Source organism: Hoplias malabaricus, chromosome 2 (assembly GCF_029633855.1).
Source record: "Hoplias malabaricus isolate fHopMal1 chromosome 2, fHopMal1.hap1, whole genome shotgun sequence".
NCBI lineage: Eukaryota > Metazoa > Chordata > Actinopteri > Characiformes > Erythrinidae > Hoplias > Hoplias malabaricus.
In genome coordinates this window covers 79,361,657-79,377,872 of record NC_089801.1, presented here as the reverse complement: position 1 = coordinate 79,377,872, position 16,216 = coordinate 79,361,657, and the positions used below count along the sequence as shown (strand labels likewise).

The 16,216-nt window shown below is 45.5% G+C and overlaps 1 protein-coding gene across 1 annotated transcript in view; it reads right to left on the bottom strand.

Annotated features, from left to right (window-relative positions):
• LOC136678271 (NACHT, LRR and PYD domains-containing protein 12-like) overlaps positions 1 to 16,216 on the bottom strand; it is a 53,901-nt gene continuing 37,685 nt past the window's right edge. Inside the window, exons 13-17 of the mRNA XM_066656261.1 lie at positions 15,533 to 15,703; positions 5,820 to 5,990; positions 3,374 to 3,547; positions 1,263 to 1,309; positions 1 to 542 (exon numbers count right to left, since the gene is read on the bottom strand). Coding sequence (XP_066512358.1) covers positions 1 to 542; positions 1,263 to 1,309; positions 3,374 to 3,547; positions 5,820 to 5,990; positions 15,533 to 15,703 — 1,105 coding nt within the window. The remainder of the gene's footprint in view (positions 543 to 1,262; positions 1,310 to 3,373; positions 3,548 to 5,819; positions 5,991 to 15,532; positions 15,704 to 16,216) is intronic.

Genomic DNA, 16,216 nt, shown 5'->3' with positions numbered 1-16,216 from the left:
CTATTTTATCTGACACAAACTCACTGAGGAGTCTGAATAAAGCTTAAACCCAGCACAGAGGGGTTCAGTGAATGTGGTGGTGAATGTGTGTAAGTGTGTGAGTGTGTGTGTGTCAGTGGAGACGCTGTAGAAGGACAGAGTGCCGGCCGGACAGTCCACATACACTCCTACTCTGTTGGATCTGGAGGGAGGAGGAGGGAGAGCAGTGCTGTTCTTATTGTGACGGACAGAGTAACTGTTATTAGAGCAGAACAGACTCCAGGACTTTTCATTCGCTCCAAACAAACAGTCATCACTGACTCCTTTTCTCCTGATTGATTTATACGTCACAGAAATATAAACCCCTCCCCCACTACATTCAGTTTCCCAGTAACAGCGTCCAGTCAAACTCTCTCTGCACAGAACCTGCTCCCAGACACTGAATCTCTCTGGATGATCAGAATACGACTGTTTCTCTTTCACACGCTTCACCTTCCTATTCCCCTCAGACAGAGAGAGGTATGTGTTCTCTGTGTTTGGGTCCAGTGTGAGCTCACAGGCATCTGCACACAACAAGATACACCACACACAATCAGATACACAACACACAGACACACCAAACACAATCAGATACACAGACACACCACACACAATCAGATACACAACACAATCAGACACACGACACACCACACACAGATACACAACACACAGACACACCACACAAAATCAGATACACAACACACCATCAGACACACCACACACAATCAGACACATCACACATAGACATACAGTGGTACCAAATTAAATTAAGAATAAACTAATAAAGGTTTATAAATTGATTAAAAGCCTGTTATTACATAGTTATTAATCATGCTGTGAACACTTTAAAAGTGATTAATAATCCTTTGTAACACAGAGAAAGGAAGTGTGACTGTGAACTCTTTTGTGTCTAATACTGAAAGTATGAGAGAACTTAGTGAAAATGTGGAGGTAAAGAATAAGCTCAGACCTGAGAATGTGAGTTTAGTCATTTCACATGTTAAGGTTCACCACATTATCATTAAAGTAGAAAAAGACACTCTGGTGGTGGGTAATTCATTAAAGGGTTAAACTCATTAACAAATATGTGCTGGAGCTGACGGGGTTAATGTCGACTGATGGAGGAGACACGGTGAGGTCAGTATTCAGCAAGATCTGAGGTTTAACTGTAGATGGATGTGGGTTCACTATTTGGCAAACAACAGGTCAGAGAGAGAGAGAGAGAGAGAGAGAGAGAAACCTACATTTTCTTGGTCCTGGTTTTATCCTGGTCTCTCCTCCATTTTCCAACCTACAACACACACACACACACAGTTGTGAGTTGATGGTTGTGTTTGAGTGGTGTGTGTTCTCACTGTTCTCTCTGAACCCCACATTCAGCTTCATTAGAGTGCCATTCATTTATGTCATTTTTGGAAACAGAAGAAAGATCATCATCTGTGGTGTTTCATCCTCTCTCTTTTTATATATTCTCTGTGTTTCATTTCCTCCATTTCCCTCTGTTCCTCTCAGCCTTCAACTCAGAATAATGCAGCAGAGTCGCTCTTCTACAACTGCTCCATTAAACCCTTTCTAGATCCTACACCCAGCTGCTCATTTATTAGGTTCTTCTGCCTTGTACCTGCTCTCACTGACCATTTCATCACAGACCCCTACACTGCCCGACCAACACAACTCACACACTCTAATATTTCACTGGACCACCTTTAGCTTTGATTATGCTCCACATTCACCACAGCTCTATTTCTACAACCTTCTACAACACTACAATATTTATTTCCTCCAGAGCTGCCTTCATTTTTGGTGGAGATCTTGTATTGACGACGGGAGAGTCGGACCACTCCATAAAGTCTTCTCCAGCACGTCCCAAAGACTCTCAGTGGGTTCAGGTCAGGACTCTGGGGTAGTCAGTTCATGTGTGAAAATGACTCCTCACTTTTTCACAATCTGAGCCTGATGAATCTTGGTGTCGTCCTGGAACAATCCACTGCTGGGATGACCTGGTCATTCAGTCCATTCAGGTCCTCGGTGGACTTAATTTTACTGTCACACACCACTGCAGAGTCTAGACCTGACCCACTGAAGACCCCCAGATCATAACACTGCTGAGTCTAGACCTGACCCACTGAAGACGCCCAGATCATAACACTGCCAAGACTAGACCTGACCCACTAAAGACCCCCAAATCATAACACTGCAGAGTCTAGACCTGACCTGACCCACTGACGACCCCCAGATCATAACACTGCCGCGTCTAGACCTGACCCACTGAAGACCCCCAGATTACAACACTGCAGAGTCTAGACCCGACTCACTGAAGACCCCCAGATCAAAACACTGCTGAGTCTAGACCTGACCCACTGACGACCCCCAGATCATAACACTGCCGCGTCTAGACCTGACCCACTGAAGACCCCCAGATCACAACACTGCAGAGTCTAGACCCGACTCACTGAAGACCCCCAGATCAAACACTGCTGAGTCTAGACCTGACCCACTGAAGACACTCAGATCATAACACTGCCGAGACTAGACCTGACCCACTGAAGACCCCCAGATCATAACAATGCCGAGTCTAGACCTGACCTGACCCACTAACAACCCCCAGATCGTAACACTGCCGCGTCTAGACCTGACCCACTGAAGAACCCCAGATCATAACACTGCCACATCTAGACCTGACCCACTGAAGACCCCCAGATCACAACACTGCAGAGTCTAGACCCGACTCACTGAAGACCCCCAGATCAAACCACTGCTGAGTCTAGACCTGACCCACTGAAGACACCCAGATCATAACACTGCAGAGTCTAGACCTGACCCATTGAAGACGCCCTGGTCATAACACTGCCAAGACTAGACTTGACCCACCGAAAACCCCCAGATCATAACACTGCCGAACCTAGACCCAACCCACTGAACACCCCCAGATAATAACACTGCTGAGTCTAGATCTCTTAAACACAACAGTGAGTTCTACTGTCCATTTTATAACATTCTACTTCACCAAGTGTTTCAGCATTGAGGTCGTAGAACTGTTGTACCAGAGTACTCCTATACTTCCCTAAACACTGAATGTTCAGTTCTAGAATCTACAGTCTACAATCCACATAAAGAGACTGTTATATGGGGCTTAGTTTTACTTCAGTGTCTCACAAGCCTTCAGCCATTGACAACAGTTACACTGAACAGTGGAGACAGAGTGGGAACGGGTGATACTCTAACCATTAAATACTACTAGAGCAGAGCAGAGGCTAAATGAAGAAGGAACAATGAGCTGTAGACCTTTATAGAAATACAGTAACAGCAGATGACATCAGTAACTGAACACACAAATACAGAAAGCTGTCCGTACCTGAGTGTGTCCAGTCTGCAGAGTGGATGCTCCAGTTTAACAGAGAGTAGCTTCACTCCTGTGTCTCCTGGGTGATTGTAGCTCAGATCCAGTTCTTTCAGGTGTGAGGGGTTTGAGCTCAAAGCTGAAGCCAGAAAAGCACAGCCTTCCTCAGTAACTAAACAACCAGACAATCTGCAGACACAGAGAAAGAGAGAGATGTGGTATTTACTCAGAGCAAAACAAGCTGCTGTTTATAATCAAACCAAAAAGCACCAAAATTCTGTTTAATTTACAAAAACAATTCAATCTCAAACAGGTTAAAATATAAAGGTAAAAGTTATAAAAAAGTAAGAAAAACTTAACATAATTTAAAAAAAGACCTGGATGTTTGTTTTCATAAACACATTTTAGTGATTGTTCAAATCCCCACTCAGTAGAAATGAAATCAAATCACAAAACAACATTATCACAACAGTGTCCCACAGAGGGGTTATTTCTAGAAGTAAATATACAGACATTAATCCAGTAAAGGTTTCTATACTATGACCTCCATGTTTAAGTTATGATCCTAATTTCATTCTTTTACAAAGGTTTTGAAATGGGAGGTTTGTGACAGTTTGGAGGTGGGGTCAGGGCAGTTTCTCTCAGTGAATGCTATTGGCTGATGTCTCCTGGTTCTGTGACTGCCTCATACACTGTATATGTCCCTCCTACTGGGAGAAGCAGAGCTGCTGTTTTCTCTGGGACAGCACCATGGATATACAGAGTCGAGATAAGATCATATTCCACTGTCTAGAGTGGGTTCAGATCATAGTAATATGTGATAAACATGTGGAAATAATTTTCACTGCAGGAAGGCGTTAGAAACCTTAGACTGAGTCGATGGTGAGGTTGAATCATTTGTCAAGAGTTAATGCTCAAGTTGTATTTCAAGATGCTCAAATAATTGATTCGTTTGTGAGTCCACAAGCTACATTTACTTATTCCACCCGCTCTCACTGCACAGAGATGCTGTGGGACGGCCTTGGAACCATACATTATTTACTACTTTATTTACTACATTATTTACTACTTTATTATATACTCTCAAAATGTACAAACTGTCACAAACCCTCCCATTTCAAAACATTTAAAATGAAGAGTGTAAAAAACCTTTGAGAATAAAAAAAAAGTGCAATTCCTCTCTCACTCTCTCTCTCTCTCTGTGCTCATGGGTTTCACATTTGCGATTAACTAACACAATTATAAAAAGGTACAGATTTAAATGTTCCACCTGGCGTTACTGCGTCCTCTATTTTTGACATTGATGTGACGCCATACGTTTCCTTTTACAGACACAGACATGCATTAAAATGTACTTGTGTTGTGTTTTAATCCCAATGGAGTGTAGCCTTGGCTAATGGTTAGAGACCGGGCTTGGTACCGGAAGGTTGCTGGTTCAATCCCCAGGACCAGCAGAAACATCCATGGCTAAAGTGTCCGTAAGCAAGGCGCTGAACCCCAAACGCTCTGGTTGTGTGTTCACAGCCCCTAGTGCTCTAGTGTGTTTGTGTGTGTGTGTGTGTGTCACAGATGGGTTAAATGTGGAAGACACGTTTCATTGTATGTTATACAATGACAAATAATTGCACATCATACATTATATTCAATTATCCATCCATCCATCCATCCATTATCCACCGCTTATCCGGGTCCGGGTCGCGGGGGAAGCAGTCGGAGCAAAGAAACCCAGACCTCCCTCTCCCCAGCCACCGACGCCAGCTCCTCCGGGGGTATACCGAGGCGTTCCCAGGCCAGTCGAGACATATAGTCTCTCCAGCGTGTTCTTGGTCTGCCCCGGGACCTCCTCCCCGTTGGACATGCCCGGAACACCTCTCCAGGAAGGCGTCCAGGAGGCATCCGAACCAGATGCCCGAACCACCTCAACTGGCTCCTCTCGACGTGGAGGAGCAGCGGCTCCACTCCGAGTCTCTCCCGGATGTCCGAGCTCCTAACCCTGTCTCTAAGGGTGAGTCCAGACATCCTGCGGAGAAAACTCATTTCAGCCGCTTGTACCCGCGATCTCGTTCTTTCGGTCACTACCCAAAGCTCGTGACCATAGGTGAGGGTTGGGACATAGATTGAACGGTAAATCGAGAGCTTTGCTTTTCTGCTCAGCTCTTTCTTCACCACAACGGACCGGTACAGAGCCCGCATTACTGCTGACGCTGCACCGATCCGCCTGTCAATCTCACGCTCCATCTTTCCCTCACTCGTGAACAAGACCCCGAGGTATTTAAACTCCTCCACTTGAGGCAGGATCTCACTTCCAAATTCAATATTCCAATATTCAATTATGTGAATTATAATCTAGTATTCCAGTCTTTTCCTTAATATTTTATACTAGAGCTTAATTTTTTTTAAATGTATAAAAGTCATGTTTGTGAGGAGGAGAAAATGAAGAATAAAATCCCAGAACTCTGACCTGAGTGTCTCCAGTTTACAGAGTGAACTCTTCAGTGCAGCAGAGAGCTTCTCCACTCCTGAATCCTGCAGGTCATTTTTACTGAGGTCCAGTTCTTTCAGGGAGGAGTTCACCAGTAAAACTGAGCCCAGATCTTCACAAGACTTTTCCCCAAGTTTACACACAGTTAGCCTGTAAAGAGAGAGGGCATTACTCACAGAATAGATACAGGAACATTTCATGAACAGGTTCTCCTTCAGGCTAGGAACATGAAACGTCACTGTGTTTTCTTTTCTCACAAAGTGCCTCATTTTTCTAACGTCATTCAGAATAGTGAGGTCAGAATCAGCTACAGTTTGTGATGGTGTAAGAATGTGGTACAGAACCTGAACGACTCACTAATCTTTACTGAACCTGTGTGAGTTCTGAATGTGTCAGTTCTGAGTTGTGTGTGGTGTTTGATTTCAGTAAAGCACTTCCCTGAGAAAAAAGAGCTGATGTGTAGGTGCAGACATCAACATTTACAGTGCCCCCTCCAGGGTGTGTTGCTGCCTTGTGCCCAGTGATTTCATGTAGGTTCCGGATCCACCGCGATCCTGAACTGGATGAGCGCTTGCAGAGAATGAACGTATAAATGAATGAACTTTATTTTAGCAAAAGTGAACACAGAAGAAAACACGTCTTAATGAGACCAGTCTCTCTCTCTCTCGTTGTCATGGTAATTGAAGTTACATGATAAAATAATTGTGGGAGTAGGACCACGCACAAACTCCTCCTCTCAGCCCTACACATACCCTGCAAACTCACGTCATTTCTGTGTCAGACAAACTTACACCCACCTCCACCCTGTCTCCACCCTTTTTTTTGTGTGTGTTCGTGTGCACGCGCGTGTGTGTGTGTGTGTGGGGGGGGGGGTGTCTGGTTTGATACGCAGTCATAAGCCACCCTCAACTCCTCCCCAAGACTTCTGAGTTCACCTTGCCCCGTTTCAGTCTTTGTGGGCGTGGTCTGGATTAACAAACGTGTAGTAAGTGCTACTTTGTGCATGTTTTGAGAATTTGATCAGACTGGAGATTAGACTGATAAACACCTCCGTCTGGGTACATGTACCTTCTGTTCATTCTCTTTTTTATTTTAAAATCAGACATAAAACAATAAAAAACAGACCCCCACCTGTCTTTTGCTTCGGCACCTGTCCTACCCCCAGCTCCTGTCTTTTGCTTCAGCACCTGCACGTGGTGAAGACTAGTGGTATCGGTATCAGTAACAATATCGGCGATACTGGCGCTGTATTTAATTGGTATCAGATCGAAATCAGAACTCCCGGTCTTGCCCACCACTACTCTGCTCACAGCCCTGCTCCCACCCGGGCACTCTCTCGCTCTCTCTCTCTCACACACACACACACACACACACACACACACACACACACACACACACACACACACACACACACAGGAGCAGAGTAACACAGGGCATGAAAAAGAAGAACAGCGGTTCTGTTATATGTAAATGGTTCGGATTTTACCGGTCAGATGAGGCTATCTGATGATGAGGAGTAGAAAATGAAGAATAAAATCCCAGAACTCTGACCTAATTGTCTCCAGTTTACAAAGTGAACTCTTCAGTGCAGCAGAGAGCTTCTCCACTCCTGAATCCTGCAGGTCATTGTTACTGAGGTCCAGTACTTTCAGGGAGGAGTTCACCAGTAAAACTGAGCCCAGATCTTCACAAGACTTTTCCCCAAGTTTACACCCAGTTAGTCTGTAAAGAGAGAGGACAGTACTCACTGAATAGTTACAGGAACATGTCTGAAAGGATTAAGAAAGACATGTTGATTTCATTTAGAGGAGGAACAAACAACAACAACAAAAACAAACAAACAAAAAATACCACTGCAGCTCATCTTTCCTCCAGTGGGGGGAGAAAATGCTTCATTTAAGCATTAAAACACACAGTTTAACAGAACAGAACTGAAGCTTCACAGAAACCTCTTAGAGCAGCTAAAGAGAAATGCCTCAAATAACAACATAACTTTAGGAACAACAGAGTTCAGTCTGATCTTTTACATTACACTGATCAGACTCTGTGTAGAACACATTAAAAGATAAAAACCAAAGAGTCAGTGTCTGTATATCACTATAATAATAAACCTCTGCTCTGGTTCATAGCCTGTATGACTGATAATATCACCATGGGGAGAGTCTGCTGTTGACTGTTACTCCAGCAGTGGAAACACTTTACAGAAGTCCTGAAGTGTTCAGAGAGCAGAGATAATGTAGGAGAAGATGATCTGATTTTTGTGAGTAGTGAATTATAATCTAGGAATCCAGCACCTGACTTCATCTTAATATTTCATATTGTATCCTCTAAATAAACATGCTAAGATCTATAAAACTAATGTTGGTGAAGCATTAAAAATCAAGTCTGAACTGACCTGAGTGTCTCCAGTTTACAGAGTGAACTCTTCAGTGCAGCAGAGAGCTTCTCCACTCCTGAATCCTGCAGGTCATTGTTACTGAGGTCCAGTTCTTTCAGGGAGGAGTTCACCAGTAAAACTGAGCCCAGATCTTCACAAGACTTTTCCCCAAGTTTACACACAGTTAGTCTGTAAAGAGAGAGGACATTACTCACTGAATAGATACAGGAACATTTCATGAACAGGTTCTCCTTCATATATTGACCTGGCTAGGAACATCACGCTCAGTGACAGAAGGAGAAATGTCACTGTGTTTTCTTTTCTCACAAACTGCCTCATTTCTCTAACGTCACTCAGAAAAGTGAGGTCAGAATCAGCTACAGTTTGTGATGGTGTGTGAATGTGGTATAGAACCTGAACGACTCTTTACTGAACCTGTGTGAGTTCTGAATGTGTCAGTTCTGAGTTGTGTGTGGTGTTTGATTTCAGTAAAACACTCCCCTGAGAAAAATCAGCTGATGATGTGTAGGTGCAGACATCAACATTTACAGTGCCCCCTCCAGGGTGTGTTCCTGCCTTGTGCCCAGTGATTTCATGTAGGTTCCGGATCCACCGCGACCCTGAACTGGATGAGTGCTTGCAGAGAATGAACAAATGAATGAATGAATGAATGAAATTTATTTTAGCAAAAGTGAACACAGAAGAAAACACATCTTAATAAGACCAGTCTCTCTCTCTCTTTCTCTCGTTGTCATGGTAATTGAAGTTGTGTAATAAAATAATTGTGGGAGTAAGACCACACACAAACTCCTCTCAGCCGTATACATACCCTGCAAACTCACGTCATTTCCGCGTCAAACAAAGTTGCTTCCACCTCCACCCTTTTCTTGTGTGTGTGTGTGTTTATGTGTGTGGGGGGTGGTTCTAGTTTCATACGCAGTTATGAGCCACCCTCAACTCCTCCCCAAAGATGTCAGGGTGGTGTGAGGAGTAGATTTAAAGGATGCGGACACACTCGCTACAACACGGAAAGGTTTAATAATGAAATAACAAAACAAACTTTACGAGAAACACGAGATAACATTTACTTGACTGGGGAATGAAACAAACGAACTAGACGAGAAACACGAAATAACATTAACGAGCAGGAACGAGAAAACACAAACGAGAAACACTACGAAGAAACGTGAGCGTGAAACAAACAACGAACCCATGAAACAAACAAAGCGAGAAAATCAAAACTCAAAATGACCGATCCCAGGAAGTGAGGGAAGAGGGCTTAAATACATGAACTAACTAGACACACCTGACACGGATAACGAGAGACAATGACAAAGAGGCGGAACGAAGGCGGAGCTAGGAATGAACATAAACAAAGCCATGTGCAGGGATAGGAAAACAACAAAGAGAGAGCCCAATAGAAAGGGGAAAACAAACCAGAAAGTGTCAAGATGTGACAGACGCCCCCCCCCAAGACGCGCAACTCCCGGAGCGCGAAAAACGAGACTCTCCAGGAGCTGGCGCAGGAGGGGGCCAGAAGAAACAAGACAAACTAGAAAAGACTCAGAATGGAAAAGGGAACAAGGAACTAGATTTTAAACGGACATCGGACAGAAGTAGAAAGAGGAGACGGGACTCGTGATAATACAGGGAACTGGACATGAGGCAAGGGAACAGGGACCATTACATAAACAGGAACTGAGACAAACATGGTGACAGGGACCGGAATTGAAAGAAAGGCAGACAAAGGCACAGGGACAAGGACAGAGACAGGAACCAGAACAGGGACAGATACAGGGACAAAAACAACTGGGTGGTACCCAGGACTGGCATGTGTCTGTGGGACTGTCCAAGGTGCCAGCCTGGGTACAGTTCTGGGGATTGGCCTCGAAGTCCTTGGGGCCGGAGCCACAGTCACTGGCTTAGAAACGGCCGGAGCCACAGTCTCAGGGGTAGAAACGGCCGGAGCCACAGTCTCAGGGGCAGAAACGGCCGGAGCCACAGTCTCAGGGGCAAAAACGGCCGTAGCCACAGTCTCAGGGGCAGAAACGGCCGTAGCCACAGTCTCAGGGGCAGAAACGGCCGTAGCCACAGTCTCAGGGGCAGAAACGGCCGTAGCCACAGTCTCAGGGGCAGAAACGGCCGTAGCCACAGTCTCGGAGATAGGAGCAGCTGAGGGAGCCACACTCACGGAGACTGGAGACCCTGCGACGACGTTCACAGAGACAGGGGAACCTGCAGTGACGTCCAAGGAGACAGGCGGAACTGCGACGACGTCATCCACGGAGGCAGACGGAACTGCGACGACGTCATCCACGGAGGCAGGCGGAACTGCGACGACGTCATCCACGGAGGCAGGCGGAACTGCGACGACGTCATCCACGGAGGCAGGCGGAACTGCAACGACGTCATCCACGGAGGCAGGCGGAACTGCGACGACGTCGTCCACGGAGGCAGGCGGAACTGCGACGACGTCGTCCACGGAGGCAGGCGGAACTGCGACGACGTCGTCCACGGAGGCAGACGGAACTGCGACGACGTCGTCCACGGAGGCAGACGGAACTGCGACGACGTCATCCACGGAGGGAGAAGGATGTGCGACGACGTCCACGAAGGCAGAGGAATCTGCGACGTCGTCCACGGAGACTGGAGAACGTGCGACGACGTCCACGGAGGCAGAGGAATCTGCGACGTCGTCCATGGAAACAGAAGAACGTGCGACGACGTCCACGGAGGCAGAAGAATCTGCGCCTTCGTCCACGGAGACTGGAGAATGTGCGACGACGTCCACGGAGGCAGAAGAATCTGCGCCGTCGTCCACGGAGACTGGAGAACGTGCGACGACGTCCACGGAGGCAGAGGAGTCTGCGCCGTCGTCCACGGAGTCTGGAGAACGTGCGACGACGTCCACGGAGGCAGAGGAATCTGCGCCGTCGTCCACGGAGACTGGAGAACGTGCGACGACGTCCACGGAGGCAGAGGAATCTGCGACGTCGTCCACGGAGACATGAGAGGCGGGCGTCGCTCTCATGAAGACAGGAGAGGCGCGCGCCGCCTTCAAGGAGAGCTCCAGGCGTGCCATTAGGCCTGTAAGCTTCTCCTGGATGTCAGGAGTGAGCGCAGAGCGGTGCTTGGGAACTGGGTGCCTAGCGACGACGTCCATGGAAACAGGAGGCCCTGCAGCGACGTCGTCCATGGAGACAGGCGCGGCCGTAGGCGCCGCGCTGAGGAAGACAGGCGCGGCCGTAGGAGCTGCTCTCAAGGAGACAGGCGCGGCCGTAGGCACCGCGCTCAGGGGGACAGGCGCGGCCGGAGGTGCTGCGCTCATGGAGCCAGGTGCGGCCGGAGGTGCCGCTCTTCCAGGAACAGGAGCGGCCGGAGGTGCCGCTTTTACGGGAGCAGGAGTTGAAACGCCCAGCGAGGCAGGTGCTCGTGCTGCTCGGCGAGCACGAGTTGTGGATTTAGCGGGTTTGGGCGCACTCTCGAGGGACTTCTCTGACCGTAGTTCCCCCGGAGATGCGCCTCTGTTAGCCTCATTCCCCATGTCCTGTGCTCTGAGGCTAACAGCCCTTGTCCATAACGCCCCCCCAAAAATCTCTCCGGACCTGAGGGGGTAATTCTCTGGAGCTGGGTTTTTAGCCTGCTTTCTCCTCCGGCTCCGTCGATTCCCGCTGGAGGAATCACTCGATTCATGAATCGATTCCTCTGTTCGGGGGAAAGGAACCACACCGGACATGCGCTGAAGCCGTTGACTCCACTCCGAAGCCGCTTTCAACGCCTCCTCCACGGGATCTTTGCGGAACGGAGTACGGCGAATTACACCTCTCTTAAACGGGTAGTCCGTGCTAGCTGTGTCCATTTTTGGATCGGTCATTCTGTCAGGGTGGTGTGAGGAGTAGATTTAAAGGATGCGGACACACTCGCTACAACACGGAAAGGTTTAATAATGAAATAACAAAACAAACTTTACGAGAAACACGAGATAACATTTACTTGACTGGGGAATGAAACAAACGAACTAGACGAGAAACACGAAATAACATTAACGAGCAGGAACGAGAAAACACAAACGAGAAACACTACGAAGAAACGTGAGCGTGAAACAAACACAACGAACCCATGAAACAAACAAAGCGAGAAAATCAAAACTCAAAATGACCGATCCCAGGAAGTGAGGGAAGAGGGCTTAAATACATGAACTAACTAGACACACCTGACACGGATAACGAGAGACAATGACAAAGAGGCGGAACGAAGGCGGAGCTAGGAATGAACATAAACAAAGCCATGTGCAGGGATAGGAAAACAACAAAGAGAGAGCCCAATAGAAAGGGGAAAACAAACCAGAAAGTGTCAAGATGTGACAAAAGACTTCTGAGTTAACCTCCCCGTTTAAGTCTTTGTGGGCGTGGTCTGGATTGGAAGAATTCTGTTCATTCTTTTTTTTAATTTTAAAATCAAATCACTGGTCACTGTTGTCAGAGCAGTGAACAATTGTACATGCGGTAAGAAGGGGACTATATTCTACAGCCATCTCTGAGGCTATTCCTCATTGTTATGGAGGAGAAAAGGGTTTTCCCTGAGGTGATTCACTGGGGTCAAGCTATTTGCGCTTTGGAAATTGATGGTAAATCCATCCTGCTTTAAATCCGAATGCACGTTTAGACACAACATTGTTTTTTATTACGGAGAAATGAAATAATATATTGGACTAAAATTAACAAGTTATTATGATAATGTTTCATTTCAAATCACTTTAATGATTCAAAACACACACTGGTTATCTTATATATTTACGTATATTTACGATTATTTATATGCATTTTAGCAAAATCATACAGTTGATAGCCAAGGGGTTCTTCTGTTTAACGACAGTGGAATGATTCTGGCATCAAACTAATCAAAGTATTAATTGGGTATTAATTTATTTATAATTGGTACAGTACAATTGCACCTGTATCTCTACATCAGTCTTACCATTCAAAGACAAATAAGTGTAATAAAATAAACGATGCTGATAAGAAATGCGTATATATATATATATATATGCTATAAAAACAGTGATACGACTGAGATGTTTGCACGACAAGACAGGGCCGTCACTAAAGCTGAATGATGAGGGGCTAAGCTTTAACCAGGGGGTCTGGGGTAACTGCCTCATAGCAGAACATTTCTTTGATGAGGTACAGATTAACCCTCCTGCTATGTTGAGGGTCTCGTTTTAAAGTTTGAAGATCTAAGAAAAATAGTTAAAAGTATTTTTTCAGTATGAAACTTCTTCTGCTTGCCTTAATTAGTGTAATCAACATATAATATGAAAATGGTTCATCTCACATATTTGCAACCACCCCCTGCATGTTTATATTACATAGATACTGTTCGGGTCAATTTGACCCGGCAGTCAAACTGGAGGTAAAAGGGTGTCAGAGTATTTATTTTTTTGCAACTGTGAGACATATTTCAGCCCAATCATAAACACACGCACACACATACACAAAAACACACACACACACACACATGTACACACAGGTATACAGGTGCAGATGTTATGACTTTTGACATGAACTATTCATGAAAACGCCACCCACATTCAGTGGACACTCAATAGGGGAGGGGCAAAACAAAAAAGATTCTCTGCATGGGAGTCCTACCAACATTACACTGTGTCAGACAGACCTTTACAAAATGAGCAGCCGAAGCAAAAGGATGACAGTCCAGGAGGCTCTGGAAATCATCATTGATCATGACAGTGAAATAGAGGAGGATGTGTCTGAAGATGAATACTATCTTGAGCTAAATTCTGATTCTAATGATTCTGATATTGGGGCAGCACGGTGATGCAGCAGGTAGTGTCTCAGTCACACAGCTACAGGAACCTGGAGGTTGTGTGTTTGAGTCCCGCTCCGGGTGACTGTCTGTGAGGAGTGTGGTGTGTTCTCTCTGTCTGCGTGGGTTTCCTCCGGGTGACTGTCTGTGAGGAGTATGGTGTGTTCTCCCTGTGTCTGCATGGGTTTCCTGCAGGTGACTGTCTGTTAGGAGTGTGGTGTGTTCTCTCTGTGTCTGCGTGGGTTTCCTCCGGGTGACTGTGAGGAGTATGGTGTGTTCTCCCTGTGTCTGCGTGGGTTTCCTCCGAGTGACTGTCTGTGAGGAGTATGGTGTGTTCTCCCTGTGTCTGCGTGGGTTTCCTCCGAGTGACTGTCTGTGAGGAGTGTGGTGTGTTCTCCCTGTGTCTGCATGGGTTTCCTCCGGGTGACTGTCTGTGAGGAGTATGGTGTGTTCTCCCTGTGTCTGCGTGGGTTTCCTCCGAGTGACTGTCTGTGAGGAGTGTGGTGTGTTCTCCCTGTGTCTGCATGGGTTTCCTCCGGGTGACTGTCTGTGAGGAGTGTGGTGTGTTCTCCCTATGTCTGCGTGGGTTTCCTCCGGGTGCTCCGATTTCCTCCCATGGTCCAAAAACACACGTTGGTAGGTGGATTGTCGACTCAAGTGTTCGAAGGTGTGAATATGTGAGTGTTTGTCGCTCTGTGAAGGAATGGCGCTCCCTCCAGGGTGTGTTCCCACCTTGCGCACATTGATTCTGAGTAGGCTCTGGACCCACCGCGACCCTGAATTGGATAAGTGGTTACAGACAATGAATGAATGGTTTTCATAGATATATCATACTTTTATGCGAAAGTAAATACATTTGTTTAAATTTACATTGTATATATCTGTAAAATCACTGTCTCGAATTTTAATTTTTTTTGTAAATTGTTGAATCTGCATTTGTGAGTCACTCACAAGTTTTCCGTGACGTGCATTTGTTCATTTCCTCTTGCGGGTTTTTGGATTTTGAGACTTTCCTCTCACATTTCACCTGATCCAAATACAAATGCAGCCTGATCCACAAATGTGGCCAGCAGGTGAACAAGCCACTCAGAAGTGCCTTTTTGTTATTATCTCATGAGAAGAAAAATATCGAGATATATATCTTATATCGCCACTCAGCTAAAAAATATAGAGATATTATTTTTGGTCCATATCGCCCAGCTCTATTAAATATATATCATTGAATATAATTCATATTAATATAACATTTATTTAAGTATTTTCAGTGTTTTATTCATATCACCAAGAATGTTGTTATTGTCAAAATTAGGGCCATATCCCCCACCCTTAGTTGTGTTAATAATCCCAGTGGAGTGTTTATTATAATCTAGTAACACAGTCTTTTCCTTTATATTTTATACTAGAGCTTAGAAAAAAAAATGTCTTTTTAATGTATGAAGTCATGTTTGCGAGGAGTAGAAAATGAAGAATAAAATCCCAGAACTCTGACCTGAGTGTCTCCAGTTTACAGAGTGAACTCTTCAGTCCAGCAGAGAGCTTCTCCACTCCTGAATCCTGCAGGTCATTGTTACTGAGGTCCAGTTCTTTCAGGGAGGAGTTCACCAGTAAAACTGAGCCCAGATCTTCACAAGACTTTTCCCCAAGTTTACACACAGTTAGTCTGTAAAGAGAGAGGACATTACTCACTGAATAGTTACAGGAACATTTCTGAAAGGATTAAGAAAGATATGTTGATTTCATTTAGAGGAGAAACAAACACGCATATGACGCAGAGTTTAAACTCAAGGCGATCAGTCACGCAGAAGAACACGGGAATAGAGGAATAACTTAGTAAAGTGAGCTTTACGTGTTTATTTTGTGTGCTGTGTGATTTTAACGTTTGAGCAACGTTGAGTTATTGATATATTGTTATCGCTTTGCACTATTTCGAGTGTTACTATATTGTGATTATTATTATTACTGAATCGAGGAAAAGTCCCCCCCCCCCCCACTATGTGGGGTATATTAACATTGCACTACATGTTTTACCTTAAACTACGCTGGGTTGTAATCTATTAATAAAGTTGAACTGACCTATCTGACTGTTTTGTTGACATTCCCTTTAGCGCAGCTCCATCTAATTGATGCATAACGTAACCCCCAGCCTCTACTGTAGCGTCTATTGTATGCGCCT